This window comes from Portunus trituberculatus, chromosome 15 (genome assembly GCF_017591435.1).
Source record: "Portunus trituberculatus isolate SZX2019 chromosome 15, ASM1759143v1, whole genome shotgun sequence".
NCBI classification, from domain to species: Eukaryota; Metazoa; Arthropoda; class Malacostraca; order Decapoda; family Portunidae; genus Portunus; species Portunus trituberculatus.
Window position 1 is genome coordinate 13706446 of NC_059269.1, and position 14683 is coordinate 13721128.

Genomic DNA, 14683 nt, shown 5'->3' on the forward strand with positions numbered 1-14683 from the left:
ACGACCGAGGTGAATTACACACACACACACACACACACACACACACACACACACACACACACACACACACACACACACACACACAGGCGTCAGAATGTGATAAGGTAACGGTTTCATCCCCTGTTCAAATAATTATTGTCTGAATTGTCAACTTAATTCCGTAAGGAATCTGATTTCCCAAATTCAACGAGCTCAACATAAAACAACGAGTCATAAATCAACGACTTCACTTCCAACAATAAGTCAAGTCCCTAAAAATAGAAACTTGAATCTGATCCCCAGTCCTATTAATCAATTTCTTTCTAGCATTAAGCGGCAAGCGCAAGGGGAGAATGACGTCAACTTCAGTGACATCCGCTCCTTCTTTTGGTAAAAAAAAATAATAATAATTAGCGCTGACAAGGGCAGAGATGACAGATGTCATTGCCAAATATCTTCAGGATATTGCGCATCCGGGTGAGTGGCGCGCGGCAGGTGGGCGGAGCATCAGGGATCCGAGTTAGCAGTAGGGCAGCAACAGTTACACGTGCCCAGCACCACCTTGAAAGGAGGAAACCTTCCATATCTAGCATCCGCTCCCACCATCTTTTGCTTCCCTTGACACCTCACAAAAACGTATACTTTAGAAATGTTCCAGTCAATGTGACAGCAATGTAATAGCTCTGAGGAAGCTCATAATTGAAAAAAAATATTACAAATAAATGTTAATATATGAAGGGAAAAAATACGCCTTAAGCGTTAAAGGTTCGGAGATTGGTTGTGTACTGACGTAAAACTCAAATAAAGGCTAGCATGACTTGGCGGACACTTGGTGTTGTTGACCTCACGCCTGGCAAGCGGTACCCTCACTCTCTCGCCCACGCGCGAGCAGGCAACTTTCCCCGATGCACGCTATGCGCCTCATCCCTTTACAATCTCGACTCTTGTTCTAGATAAGATTCGCGATGCGGCAGAAGAAACTTACTGTTCGTTCAACAAAGGAGGTCATTCATCTATCTTGTTCACTGCTAATAACAAACGTTCATCGTGTATTCAGTGCGTATACACAATAGCGTTAATGTGCAGTATTGTGAATAAGCTCTACTCAGTAAACAAAATCATTCTAATAATAAATTATATATATATATATATATATATATATATATATATATATATATATTGGGCATTAATATTTCTTATGAAATGGAAATTACTTCGTAAAACAACTAATTACAACAAAGATGCTAGCCTGACACCCCCTCCATCAGAGAACTAGTGTCATGACAGCGTCCGGGTCGGTCCGTTGTTGTCAAGTGTTGCCAAAAGCACTGGATAATTAAAAGTTTTGGCGGGAAAATGAATCCTGTCACTACAGACTGATAATTCCTAATCACTAAAGCGTGATGTACGTGGCAGTTCAATCTCACTAATGAACATAAACACGTTGACTTAGGTCCTGATGTGCACACCGTGACCGCCACCCCTTTAGGTGTGCATCAGAAACATGCAGTTACTAGGCGGACGTAAAAAAAAAAAAAAAAAGAACACACACACAAAGATAGGTCGGCTATTCAGATCCGTCAGGCTAACATACCTTGCCGAAGTAGGCAGCCCAATGTGTAGGTGTCCAGCCATAGTAGGTGTCCTCAAGTGTGAGGTGGCGGTGTGTGGCGTCCTGCTGCAGCAGGGCGGCGAGTGCAGCCACATCCCCGTCACGACACGCCCGGTGCAGCGGAAAGTTCTTAGCTAAGGCAGTTTCACTCATCACACTCCAATTGCCACTGTGGGTTTTGTTTTCCTCGGTTGCCATTTGTAATAAGATGTTTTATCAAGCTGATATAATAAAGACTTCAATTTTAGGGGAAAATATTACGGACCAAGGGCGCCACGTCCTTACTCGCCGCCTGCCAAGCAAAGACAGCCTCGGTCAATGTTGTGCCGGGAGTGAGCTGCGCAGGGTGCGCTGGGACATGAACTTTCTCTTTGACATTTGTGCCTTAGAGCAATAACAAAATGCTAAAAGTGTATCTAAACATATGTGCATATGATTTAAAGATGTAATCTCCATTATTGCATTTCTAAATCATACTAGAGATGCTTGTTTACAATGAGATATTTCATCCCATGCACCCCTTCGTTGCTCCTTCGCTTTAATTGGTGCTCTGGCGATCGGGGAAAAAAATATTAAATGAATGAATAGCCTTCTTTCTTTCTTTTTCTTTCTTTCTTCTTCTTGAATTCGGACAAATGTACTTTTGGGGATTTGGTAATAGTGATTACTACCTATACTACCTGCACGAAACAAGCGTCATACAGCAAAGGCTACGTATAAAGCATTGCTGCCTTTGTTCTGAGTAAATTACCTATATAGGCAGTCATGATCAGTGACCGAGTAGCCATTACTTTGATCATATCGTTGTGAAGGTTGTGCATATTGTTGGTAAATGATAAACATTGTTGGTAAGAGTTTAACACACACACACACACGGCGTAGTGTAGACACACACCGCGTTGTGTAGTGGTTAGCACGCTCGACTCGCAATCGAGAGGGTCCGGGTTCGAGTCCCGGGAAGCGGCTAGACAAGTGGGGAAAGCCTCTTAAGGGTAGCCTCTGTTCACCTAGCAGTAAATAGGTACGGGATGTAACTCGAGGGGTTGTGGCCTCGCTTTCCCGGTGTGTGGAGTGTGTTGTGGTCTCAGTCCTACCCGAAGATCGGTCTGTGAGCTCTGAGATCGCTCCGTAATTGGGAAGACTGGCTGAGTGACCAGCAGACGACCGTGGTGATGAATTAACACACACACACACACACACAGTGGTTAGAGCGCTGGCTTCACAAGCCAGAGGACTTGGGTTCGATTTCCCGGCCGGGTGGAGATATTTGGGTGTCTCCTTTCACGTGTAGCCCCTGTTCACCTAGCAGTGAGTAGGTACGGGATGTAAATCGAGGAGTTGTGACCTTGTTGTCCCGGTGTGTGGTGTGTGCCTGGTCTGATCAGACCTATCCGAAGATCGGAAATAATGAGCTCTGAGCTCGTTCCGTAGGGTAACGTCTGGCTGTCAGCAGATCAAACTGAATTACACTTGAGGGCGCGCTCGCGCGCACGCGGAAAACATTATTATTTTTATTATTATTAATAATGTAATCATTTTTTTTTCGTTTTAAAGCTTTAACTAAAGTGTGTGTGTGTGTGTGTGTGTGTGTGTGTGTGTGTGTGTTGCAACATGCAAGTAGTAGGTATACTCCAATATTCCTTGGTACACTGATGATTTGAACGGCCCCCGTTGTGTACTGTACGTGTAGGGAAAAAAATAAGAAACATGAGTATAGACTAGATGTTTGCGGTAGACATCTTATAGCGATCTCTAAAAAGATGCAGCTAAAAAATATCAATAAAAATAAATAAATAAGTAAATAAATAAACATGAAACATTAATATGGCCCACGTGGGTACGAAAAATTGGGCAGGCTTTCTTGTTGGCTCCCTACACTTTGATTATAAATGACAATGACATTAATAAATTCTCTTCTATTCCAATAAATTGCATGGAGCCTCACCTTTACAGGTCTTCTATAGCCATTTTGTTTCCTTTTCCACAAATTACCTAACTTGCCAAATTACATCAGATAATGATGATTGTTGACTCAAGCATGGATCCTGATAGGGCACATCCTGTGCAGCTGTGTTCCTATGCTTATGTTTCTCCGCCTCTGTCAATCCTTCCTGCAACCCAGGTCTGTGGCCATTGATAGTGTACCCTCTTCTGTTCCTTCTTACTTTCTTATATCTGGTAATTTGAAAGTTAGCTGTTGCATTATATGTACACAAATATGCAACTTGCTCTGTTGCTTATGCTCTTGAGTCTTCAGAATCTATCAGCATTTAAATTTGAAAGTAAAAAAAATGTTCCAAAAAATAGAATTGTTGATTATCACTTGTTAGGAACCAAAGGTATCTGCTATACCAATGAATTGATAATGCAAGAAGATTAATTAATGACCAGATATCAACATCGAGATGAATTATCACGACTCCAGCGATATTGACAAATTAAAACAAGCTGGAGATAGAAGTCACTATGTAATATTATAGTTGAAAAGAACATTAAAATAGTTACATTCTGAGCAATATCCTCCTGCAAATCTGTAAAAAAAAGGTTTCAATGCTGGATTTAATAGAAACATCTTGTAACAGCACGCTCTTTAATACACTGCCTGTGAACAACCTTGTTATGACAATGCTTCTTTAATACAATGACTAATTTCATCTATAAAACATTTTCCCAAACTGACTCTCAGTACATTGGCTGAGCAGAAAGATCAAGCACAATAACAAACAGGATGGTCATCTTACTGCTTCTTTGTGTGATTGTGTAAGTGAAAAGCTTAATGTCAGCCCAACACTGTACTGAAACAGAATGGACACAAAAATACAAAAGAAATTTTTTTTTTATTCTAACACTTTCCTATTTATGTACAGTACATGTTTTACATATAAATTTCTAATGACACAAACTAACTCTGGAGTGGGAAAAAATGTTATGTAACCAAAATAAATTAAAATTAATGCCCTGTCTGCAATATTCCATTTTTGGCCCTATTTCCCCCATTTAACTGAGTCACAGCTGTATGTTGAATTGTGATGGGTGTCTTGATGGTTGTGGCATGATTTTTTAAATAAGCCTAATCATTTTCTTAATAAAAGTACCTGTATATTTGAATTCAAGAAAGTGTACATTCATGAGTGAAATTGGAGGTCCTAATGGGAGAGGATGGCCACTTAGAAGGTGGAAGAGGTGCTAATTAAGGATGAATATTTGAACCACCAAGAAGGATGTGTTTGCATAGGAAGAGGTGCAGGCTCTTCTATGGCCACCCTTGAGGGACACTCCTATGGGGAACGAGGTGTCAAAGGGACTGAGTGATAGAACTTGATTGTTTATGCAACTGTTGTGTTATTATCAACTAGTTACAAGTTATCTTGAAGTTGGAAGGTACAATGATTAAAGATTCATAATAAAGAATTTGTTTTGGAAGACTGTATTAATACAGGACCTAAATCCTGACTTGCATCCAAGTCAAGTGGTTAATAAGTCTTAAAAGACTATTGTCCTTTGACTGTAACTTTAGCCTTTGGGCATGGCACAAAGATTTCCCAGGTAACAACAGTGCTGCCACATCAACCCAGAGAGGCCTGTCATCCTACTCTCAGGCAACAATGCCACATGAGCCATGTTGCCAAGTGAAATGGAAAGTTTACAGAGTTGTCATCTTTCCTGTAAATCCCAAACCATTTATAACATCATGCAGTCATAATTAAGTATAAATATTCCAACAGTGAGGCAGTTATCCTATGCCATGCTAAAGGGCTTGAGTTACGAGTCGATAGACTATACTGAAAGTGGGTTGAATTGTAAAGCCATAGGTTGTTACAAGTTTCATTAAGTGTGAATGGAATTGCACATACTTATGACTTCACATTTTAACATGATTTGAGAGAGAGAGAGATTTTAACATGATTTGAGAGAGAGAGAGAGAGAGAGAGAGAGAGAGAGAGAGAGAGAGAGAGAGAGAGAGAGAGAGAGAGAGAGAGAGAGAGAGAGAACTAACAAAGAAATCTGTGGGCCACAAGCATTTTTAAACACTTCTATTTTTTCTCAAGAAAATACATTAAATATTTTATACAACTATTATTTGCAATATTGCTATATGTATAACATTTCTATATGAAAACTATATTCTAAGGATATGTATGAAAAATATAAAACAAGTATTTTATTTAAAAAAAAAAAAAACCTCATCAATTAATTACCAAATGTCAGTAAGAAAAGAAATAAAGGCCTAGGACCTGGGACTGTTAAGTCAATTTACAATCCTGAGCAATGTTCTGCTCCATTACATCATTGTTATACTCTTTTGCAACTGAAGTTCACTTGGCACTTCAAGAAATACCCTCCAAGAATTCAACAATATACATTATGATTTGTGCTTCATTTTCTATAATCAACTTTTGTAGGGTTTCTCTTGAAATGATCCTCAGCTAACACAACTAACAAAGGATAACAACTTAGGACTATCACAGACCACTTTTTATATACAAGTCTTCCCATATATCGCTACTGACTAATTCATACTACAATACATTTCCATCACTTTATTCTTTTACTATTTTTCCCACTAAAGTTATTTCTGTGACAGTTGAATATAGAAATGAGCCATTAAGTTATAGTCAAAGAAGATTTCCAATTGAGAATAGAGAAAATGGTTAAAATGCCTTTATGGGTAAAACACTTGAATAACCTGGTCACCAAATAAAATATATGTGAAGAAAAAGGAACAATGAGTGAGAGTATATACAACTCTGAAAGCTTATCATGTTATATCAAATTGCTATAATACTGAATTTCATTATTAAATCTATTAAAGCCTGCTTTTTATAATAATTATCTTTAGAGCAGGGGCGGGCAACCTCCGGCCCGTGGGCCACATCCGGCCCGCGAAGGCTTAGCGTCCGGCCCGCCACCCTGCTAGGCTTTATTAATGCAATCTGGCCCGTGGACCTCCCACTAAAAGTAGAGAAGAGTTTTTAAATGAATAAATTATACTATTGAATTACTTTACATTTCATTATTATTATTATTATTATGATTATTATTATTAGTAGTAGTAGTAGTTGTAGTAGTAGTCGTGTGTGCATACGTTTTCTTTTATTACTATAGTATTCCATGCATTTGTCTGAGATTTCGTTTTTCACTCCGGCCCGCGACCTCCTTCCAAGAGTCTCATCTGGCACTCACTCTAAAAAGGTTGCCTGCCCCTGCTTTAGAGCCTCCAACCAATTATTCTTCATATTAAAATATTTTCATGTGCTGTATTCTATTCCTGACTTGGTGGCACATGAACAACTAACACTTGTTCATGGATTCATTCATCTGAAAAGTAGAATCTCCTTGCACTGGTTGTGTTAATAAGTCATCAGTGAGTTGTACTCAGGCACTAGATTAAAATGTCATCCATTGTCAAATGATATGCAATTACTCTTGAGTAATTGTTAGCCAAAAGGGTGATCTTATCAAAGAAGCACTTTGGTGAAATTGGCTTCTAAGGCTATTACTACTAAAATACAATATCCATTATGGCTGGCTATTTCTATGATAGACATTATATGATTTATATCTCTATTAGAAAAAAATAATATAATAATAAAAAAAAGGTAAATGGTGATAAAAAAAAATTATAGAAATTGTTTTATATCTATTAAAAAAAAAAAAAAAACTATGCAAAACATCACAATGGTAAACATCTACCATTCTATAATCTGAAAAATTCCAATCTGAAAAATGTTTGGTCTCAAGGATTTTGAATAAGGGATTGTGGATTTATATTCTCATAATAAGCACAATCTTTTGATAACCTTGCATGTCAAATTGCTCCACAGAGGACTATTATGACATTGTCAAAATCTTTAGTAGATATGAAAATACTGAACAGCTTTAGGTTAATCAGTGCTGTAAAGTGAAATGCATAAAAGGAGACAAGTCAGGAAAAAGGAGACTAGAACAATCTTTGGGTCAACTCTGTAATATTCTAAACCATCACTTTCCTTAGTTTTAAACCATCGCTTCACCCCAGAGAGAGAGAGAGAGAGAGAGAGAGAGAGAGAGAGAGAGAGAGAGAGAGAGAGATAGTACAGAACATGGTACAATATTAAGGAAATGTATCAGTCTTGATAATACACTGTTTAGTTTAAACAAAAAGGGATCTCAAGTACTCTCCTGTTTCTTTAATTGGATATTTCACCAAGTGATAATTTTTACATAATTAATAGTCAAATAGGGTTGCACTGCAGCAAAAGACCCACTACTGAATATGGTTCAATGTATATCAAGAAGCACCTAACCCATCACTGCCTGTCAATGAGAATGCTTGGTCCTTATCATATGCTGCCTGTTGCACTTATTTAGCAATATGGTTTCTTTTGATACAAAAACTGCAAATATTAAATCACTGAGTTATGCTGCAGGAAGTTCTAACTGAAATTCCTCTTTAAAGATCTTCCTTGTTTTAGTTACAAAAATAGTAATCAAGAATATATTTTTAGATGCACAATAACTTCAACTGATCAACATCCTTTAAAAATAATATACTTATATGAATCTGACACAAACCAATACACAAAATATTTACACTTGCATAAATGTATCAATGGGCCCAATAATTTGACACAATGAGCAAAATTTCACAAGAATTAAGATAGTGGACCATATGAGTTACAACAATATAACTGTAACCAAAGATACAGCAATAAATAACAAAATGAACAATATGATCTAAAAATGCAAACCTTAGTGAGGTCGCTTGAAAAAATTATCAGAATTGTGTCTTGTTCGCTTTAGATGGTGGCGGTGGTCCTCTTCCTCAGTCTGACCTGGACGGAGAATGTCCCGGATGTGTTGCACAATGAGATCAATTGCAACTGGAAAGGAGATAACAAACTGAGTAATGATTGCATGTAAACATTTACCAGTATTAATCATTACAAATTATTTTGTTCAAGAAAGCAATTTTTATATATGAATATAAATATATATATATATATATATATATATATATATATATATATATATATATATATATATATATATATATATATATATACTCCCACAGTATTCTTACTTTTATATTCTAGTAATACTTTTATTTTACCTTTTGATAGACAAACATCTTTATGAATTAAGTTACTAATCATACGTATGAAAATGGACAAAAGTAACAGTAGATAAATTAACTCACCTTAGTATTTGCTGGCTCCTCTCACCAACACAAATACAGGAAATTGACAGAAAGCAAATCAGTGACAAAAAATAATGTTAACAGTGAGCAGACAAAATGAATGAGCATAACAATTTTTACCTCAGTGCTTTGTAATGAGATGGATTGCTTTCTGTCAATCAACACAATGAAATATAGAAGTGCTGTGCATCACAAAGTTATTTTTGTACAGCCTAGAACTAGTAAGCGTGATTCCAGTGCACACATTACTGAGGGTATCAGTTTTATCTTACATTAGTAGATGAAAACATTTTGCAGCATTAAGTAAGAACTGCAATGCAGAATGAATATTGGTGAGCTGTAAACCATTAATTGTAAACTATGTTATGATGTTCTGATATTTTCATAACTTTTTCTGATGTATTCTAATCAAAAAGATTAGTTAAAATCTTGGAGGCCAATAAAACGATAATTCAATTCCATATAAGCAATTTACTGTTAACACTCATCTACACTACATACTAGTATACAATGCTTGCTCATACTGCTAGCACAAACTTTGGGAATTTTGTGTTCTTGCTCAAGATTGCTCCTTCACTTAGGAAATATTTCTTGAATGGCAAGAATATGTATTCTTGTGTAGAATGTAGTCAGTTTGGGCATTCATTGATATATATGTATATATATATATATATATATATATATATATATATATATATATATATATATATATATATATATATTTTATTTTATTTTTTTAAAGAAACTTTAGTCTCTGGGGTATAATAAAAATGGTATAATGTTATATATATCGTAGATTTATTTCAATAGCATATAACAAAACTAAAAACTCAAAAATATAATTAGCTTTCTATAGTTCAACACACACACACACACACACACACACACAAACTATAATATAGAGGTGAAAGAAGCAGTAAGTAAATAAAGCTGTGACTGCAGAAAGACCAAGAAAGAGTGTAGGAAAAAAATAAATAAATAAAATAAAATTTGTGAAACATTAAGAAACACAACTTTGCACAACAGAAGCATATGTCTGGAATAACTCAGATAAAAAAGTGATCAATGCAAGGAACATTATGTATGTTGCAATAATATAAATTTAAATATGTAAGTATGATATCATATACTTACAAAACAAAAGAAAAAGAAAATTTAAGTGAGATGGAAGAGTTGAATGAAAGAAAAATAAACACTACAAATGAGCAATCAGTGGAAAGCTGAATAAAAATGAAAGGATGCATTTAGAGAACTCTGAATGAAGTAATATGAAGACCTCAGAAATTACAAAGATATATAGTATGTAATTCAAAGAATAGACTACATGAGTTAATAGGTATACTCCATATTACTCAGCACTCAGAAACTATGGAGAAGATGTCACTTTACATGGAAGCAGAAGCTAGGAATAAAGTGCTGGATAGGGTAAAAATAATAACTGAGGTGAGTATAATAAAGTATCAACTGAATGATATAAGGTACTGAAACTTGTGAAATACTTGGATGCAGAAAAGCATTTGAAACTAAAGTGAACCATCAACATCACACACACACCCTCCCATCCACCTTCTCACTTCACATGTCCCTCTAACACTAATTTATCTTGCCACACTAAACATTTATCCTCTTATAATCAATTATACTAATATCTAGTCTTTACTATTATGACATTCCTCTAATCATCTAGTATTTCACCCAGCCAATATACTATTTCATTACCTATAAAATTCACTATTTTCACATTTATCCCACCTAACCTGCAGCTGTGCAACTTTGCCCCTGCTATTGCTTTCTTTACCTCCTGCCTACTAACTCCTTTCTGCACAAACAGTCACTCTCCACCTACTTCCATAAAGTAAACACTATTGCTTGTCTTACTATTATCTCTTTCATCAAACAATTAAGATGTTTTCCATTTAAAGAATACTAACAATTTCTTAAAATAGCCAAGCCACTGGAATTTGGCCCCCGAATGTAAAATATGAGCTCATGAAGATCCTCAACAAATAATCAAATTTGCAAGATGTAAAACAACCTCCATTTGAAAGCAGTTAGAGGGACCACTAATGAACAAATAAAAAACAAATTTCAAGAATAGTTTCTACAATATGAGACTCAATTCAGTAACACCACTTCTGGACACTGTAAATATTAAAAAATGTGTCATGCCAATATAAACTTATCTTAATTTGTTTTTCTTATATGGTATCAGGACTAGGATAGTGCCTTGTAATGAATGACTTTAGATTTGGCACATGGGAACTGTTAACTTGAGTGGATGCCCTTCCTACCCTCAGATCATGGCTAGGATCTAAACCCTTTTGCTCCCAAGGCATGCATGATCCCACAGTACCACAGCAGCTCTAATGATCTCAACTATAAAGCTTGAAAACAATAACAAAAACAACAATGAAGGTAGAGAGAACAACACAATTTCCTTGAAATTACAAGCTGTCTGCTTAGCTACTTTTTCCCCTTTGTTATGAATGAAACAGTAATGAAAATTATGTGTCAGGTGAAACTCAATGACAACTTTAGCAAGTAAATTCAGAGATGAAATATACTGGTTGACTGATGAGAGAGAGAGAGAGAGAGAGAGAGAGAGAGAGAGAGAGAGAGAGAGAGAGAGAGAGAGAGAGAGAGAGAGAGAGAGAGAGAGATAAAAGCTTCATATATATAGTTTATGTTAATATAGGAGAAAGTAAATAAATCAATTAGTAGCCATAATGAAATTACAAAATAAAAAACAAAATTATAAAAAGAAGACAAATAAACAAATGAGAAAAGATAAAAGCCATTCTTTCTGCTCTGTTTTAACAGTTGGTAAATGAAGTCAGACTCCTGAATGAAAGAAATTATTTTATTATGTATATCATATGCATTTCCCAAGATTCCAATGTTAGCAGATCACTATGAGTAAAGGCAGATACGCATGCATATGGTTGCTCAGACAATGTAAATCATAAAAAAAGTATATGTATACTGTTCAGTTTACTGGAAACATTAATGTGTGTAGTACTGGGCATCCCAAGATAGCATCATGTCCCTAATAGCATTGAACAAGTAGCTAGCACTAATAAATGGAATGAGTAGATGCAATATTTGAATAAAAGTAAAAAGTATTTATTCTCTTTAGCACTGATTTCATAAAACGTCATTACAAGTTACTGCAATCATTAGCTATACATACATAAACACATATGTATGAAGAAAACTCACATCATATGTACTGCATGGAGTGCATGCATTTCAATGGTATGTTGATGCTGCATCCACTTTGTGATGTTTCAGTAGGAAATAGTCTTGTGCGCACACACACACACACACACACACACACACACACACACACACACACACACACACACACACACACACACACACACCTTTCTCTCATATGATCCCCTCCCTCTTTTGAGAGCCTATCTTATTAACATATTCTATCTATATTAAATATATTACTAACACTAGAGATTCATTATAGTGCAGGAGGTATAATCCTATAGTTAATGTACTGTATGCTTTAAGAGCTGAGGCTTTTAAAGTATAGATAGGGGCTGCTGGATAAGGCTGAACACTGGTGCCAAGAAGCAGTATGCTAAGTAATATAAAGTCATATGTGCAATTTTTCTGCCATGTTTTCATTTTCAAATGTTTGTGCGGTTATGCAATAATTCATATGAATAGAGGTGGAACACTTGATACACATACACTTGACTAAAATGGCATTTCCGTAAAAATATTACCCTATTTTTCACCCCAGAAATTAGGCAATACTAATTCAATAGAGTGCAAGAATCTCCAAGAACAGGAGAAGTTTCTTTTCAATGATAATCACTGGTATAAAAGCTGATTTCATAATCATGACCCAGAAGTCATTCCTCAAGAGTACTGCAGGTCATGAGGAACTATGCAATAGAATAAAAACCAGACAAAAACAGATATATCATTCTATCACTTGGCTCACTTTTGCTCCAAAACAAAGCAGCTCAGCCCTATCTAGTGGTATAGATCTGTAGTATGGCCATCTTGTGCTTCAGGCAAACACTCATGAAGCTTTTGAATCATATTTCACATGGTTTGCTGCTTGTCACCAAAAATCTACAACTTTTATAGTCAATGACGATGAGTTGTAACATGTAACTTAATACTACCATGTCTGTTATATCAAAGGTCATCATATCACTGCCAAGATAGATGATTCATTCTTTCACATTACTGCATTGCCATATCCAATCCAATCTTTTGACATAATGCAATATGAAAATACCACCAGGCTCAAATAAGTGCAGGGATTTCTTGATTTGTGTGTGTTTAGAATATGTGATTTTGGAATAATACATGAGAGAGAGAGAGAGAGAGAGAGAGAGAGAGAGAGAGAGAGAGAGAGAGAGAGAGAGAGAGAGAGAGAGAGAGAGAGAGAGAGAGAGAGAAAAAAAAAAAAAAAAAAACATTAGACAGCTAATTTAAAATAACATGATGCTGAGAAAAAGAAAATCAAGTTGTATGGCTGGTTTAGTTCCATGATGCAGCCACCAGGTGTAATGCCAACACGTTGTCCCTTTGCGAGATGTTTCAAGCTCATCATTACTAGTGGTGGGCAGGAACCAAGAATTCAAGTATTCAAGGAATCTTGGGTGGGTGGAACCGTTGGGACTGGTTCTGGAATCGGTTCCGCATGGAATTGGAAGAGTGCGGGTAATAAATACCAACACACCCAATACAAACCTATGTAACGGAACAGCTTAATATAAACATGAACAAATAAGCAATAATAAAACAAAGCTTCTCCTTTATAAGTTTGTTTGATATCCTACAACTCATATCCTTCAACTTAAAGTCAGCTGAATGCAATCCTCCAGACTTGGTAAGTACTGCACAGTTTAATTTAGTAATCATGTTCACTTTCTGTGATTTATAAATTATACGATCCCTTCAGGATCGTATCCCTCACATAATTTGAGAAATCCCTGTACTTTCATAGACCACTACATATGTAACACATTTCAAAGTGGCTTATGGGTTTTCTTACGAGTGAAAATAGCAGTTAAATTTATTATACTTAAAACACAAACAAAAATTTAAGTTGTCATTTGTTAACTGTTTTCTGAAAGGGTATATACGACTGCATACATTGTAAACAATAATTATCACTTAATGCCACACAGTACAACTCAAGTACGTAGTGAGCCAAGAGGGAGGGAAGGGAGGATGCGAAGGCCCATCCAGAGGGAGCAATTTGCGCTATATTCAATGTACACCTTAATTTCTTGCAAAATAGAGCAAAACACATCATGTGTGTATAAAAGATTTTACTAGAACTATCAACTCTCTAAGTATACCTTAGATCATAGGACACCCTGTATAGGGTATGCAACAATGCACATTTGTTATGACATGCAACTGCAATAACGCACTGAAATTTGAATAAATATTTGACAGGAAAACACACCAAAACTGGCTTAACAAACTTGCCACTCCTGAACACTGGAATTTCAATTAAAAAAATTCATTGGAATAACAAAATAAAACTCACATGATTAATACACCAGCAGTACAAGCCACTGCTCACCTATCAGATCCTGTCTCTTCCCATTTTTCCAATTCTCAAACCTGTCACCTCCCATCTTCCATTTCTGTCAGAGATTATGGACAAGGGAGTGTTATTGCTTGCCCCCCCCCTCTCTCTCTCTCTCTCTCTCTCTCTCTCTCTCTCTCTCTCTCTCTCATTCATTCATTTTCACTTCATTTCTCATACTGTCTCACTCTTATGCATGTAATTCCATTTTCCACTTATCTCTTCATGATTGTTCTTACTGAGAGAGAGAGAGAGAGAGAGAGAGAGAGAGAGAGAGAGAGAGAGAGAGAGAGAGAGAGAGAGAGAGAGAGAGAGAGAGAGAGAGAGAGAGAGAGAG

At 36.2% G+C, this 14683-nt stretch overlaps 3 protein-coding genes across 11 annotated transcripts in view; 1 reads left to right on the forward strand and 2 right to left on the reverse strand.

Annotated features, from left to right (window-relative positions):
- LOC123503974 (ankyrin repeat domain-containing protein 10-like) overlaps positions 1-1916 on the reverse strand; it is a 35885-nt gene extending 33969 nt beyond the window's left edge. For all 5 annotated transcript variants that reach the window (XR_006674662.1, XM_045254149.1, XM_045254145.1 and 2 more), the window contains exon 1: positions 1574-1916. Coding sequence is in view for 4 of the 5 variants with exons in the window: in XM_045254149.1 (XP_045110084.1) it covers positions 1574-1789 (216 nt within the window). In the remaining variant the exon portion in view is untranslated. The remainder of the gene's footprint in view (positions 1-1573) is intronic.
- The window catches only part of LOC123503982, a 61433-nt gene that overhangs the window by 41207 nt on the left and 5543 nt on the right, over positions 1-14683 (forward strand). The window lies entirely within an intron of this gene.
- LOC123503977 (uridine-cytidine kinase 2-like) overlaps positions 4168-14683 on the reverse strand; it is a 24949-nt gene continuing 14433 nt past the window's right edge. For 2 of the 5 annotated variants that reach the window (XM_045254155.1, XM_045254151.1), the window contains one exon: positions 7549-8454. In XM_045254155.1, coding sequence (XP_045110090.1) covers positions 8324-8454 — 131 coding nt within the window. In that variant the 3' untranslated portion in view covers positions 7549-8323. Of the gene's footprint in view, positions 6545-6576; positions 6911-7548; positions 8455-13554 lie in introns of those variants that run through there. The other 3 variants (XM_045254152.1, XM_045254153.1, XM_045254154.1) reach the window with 3 other exon arrangements.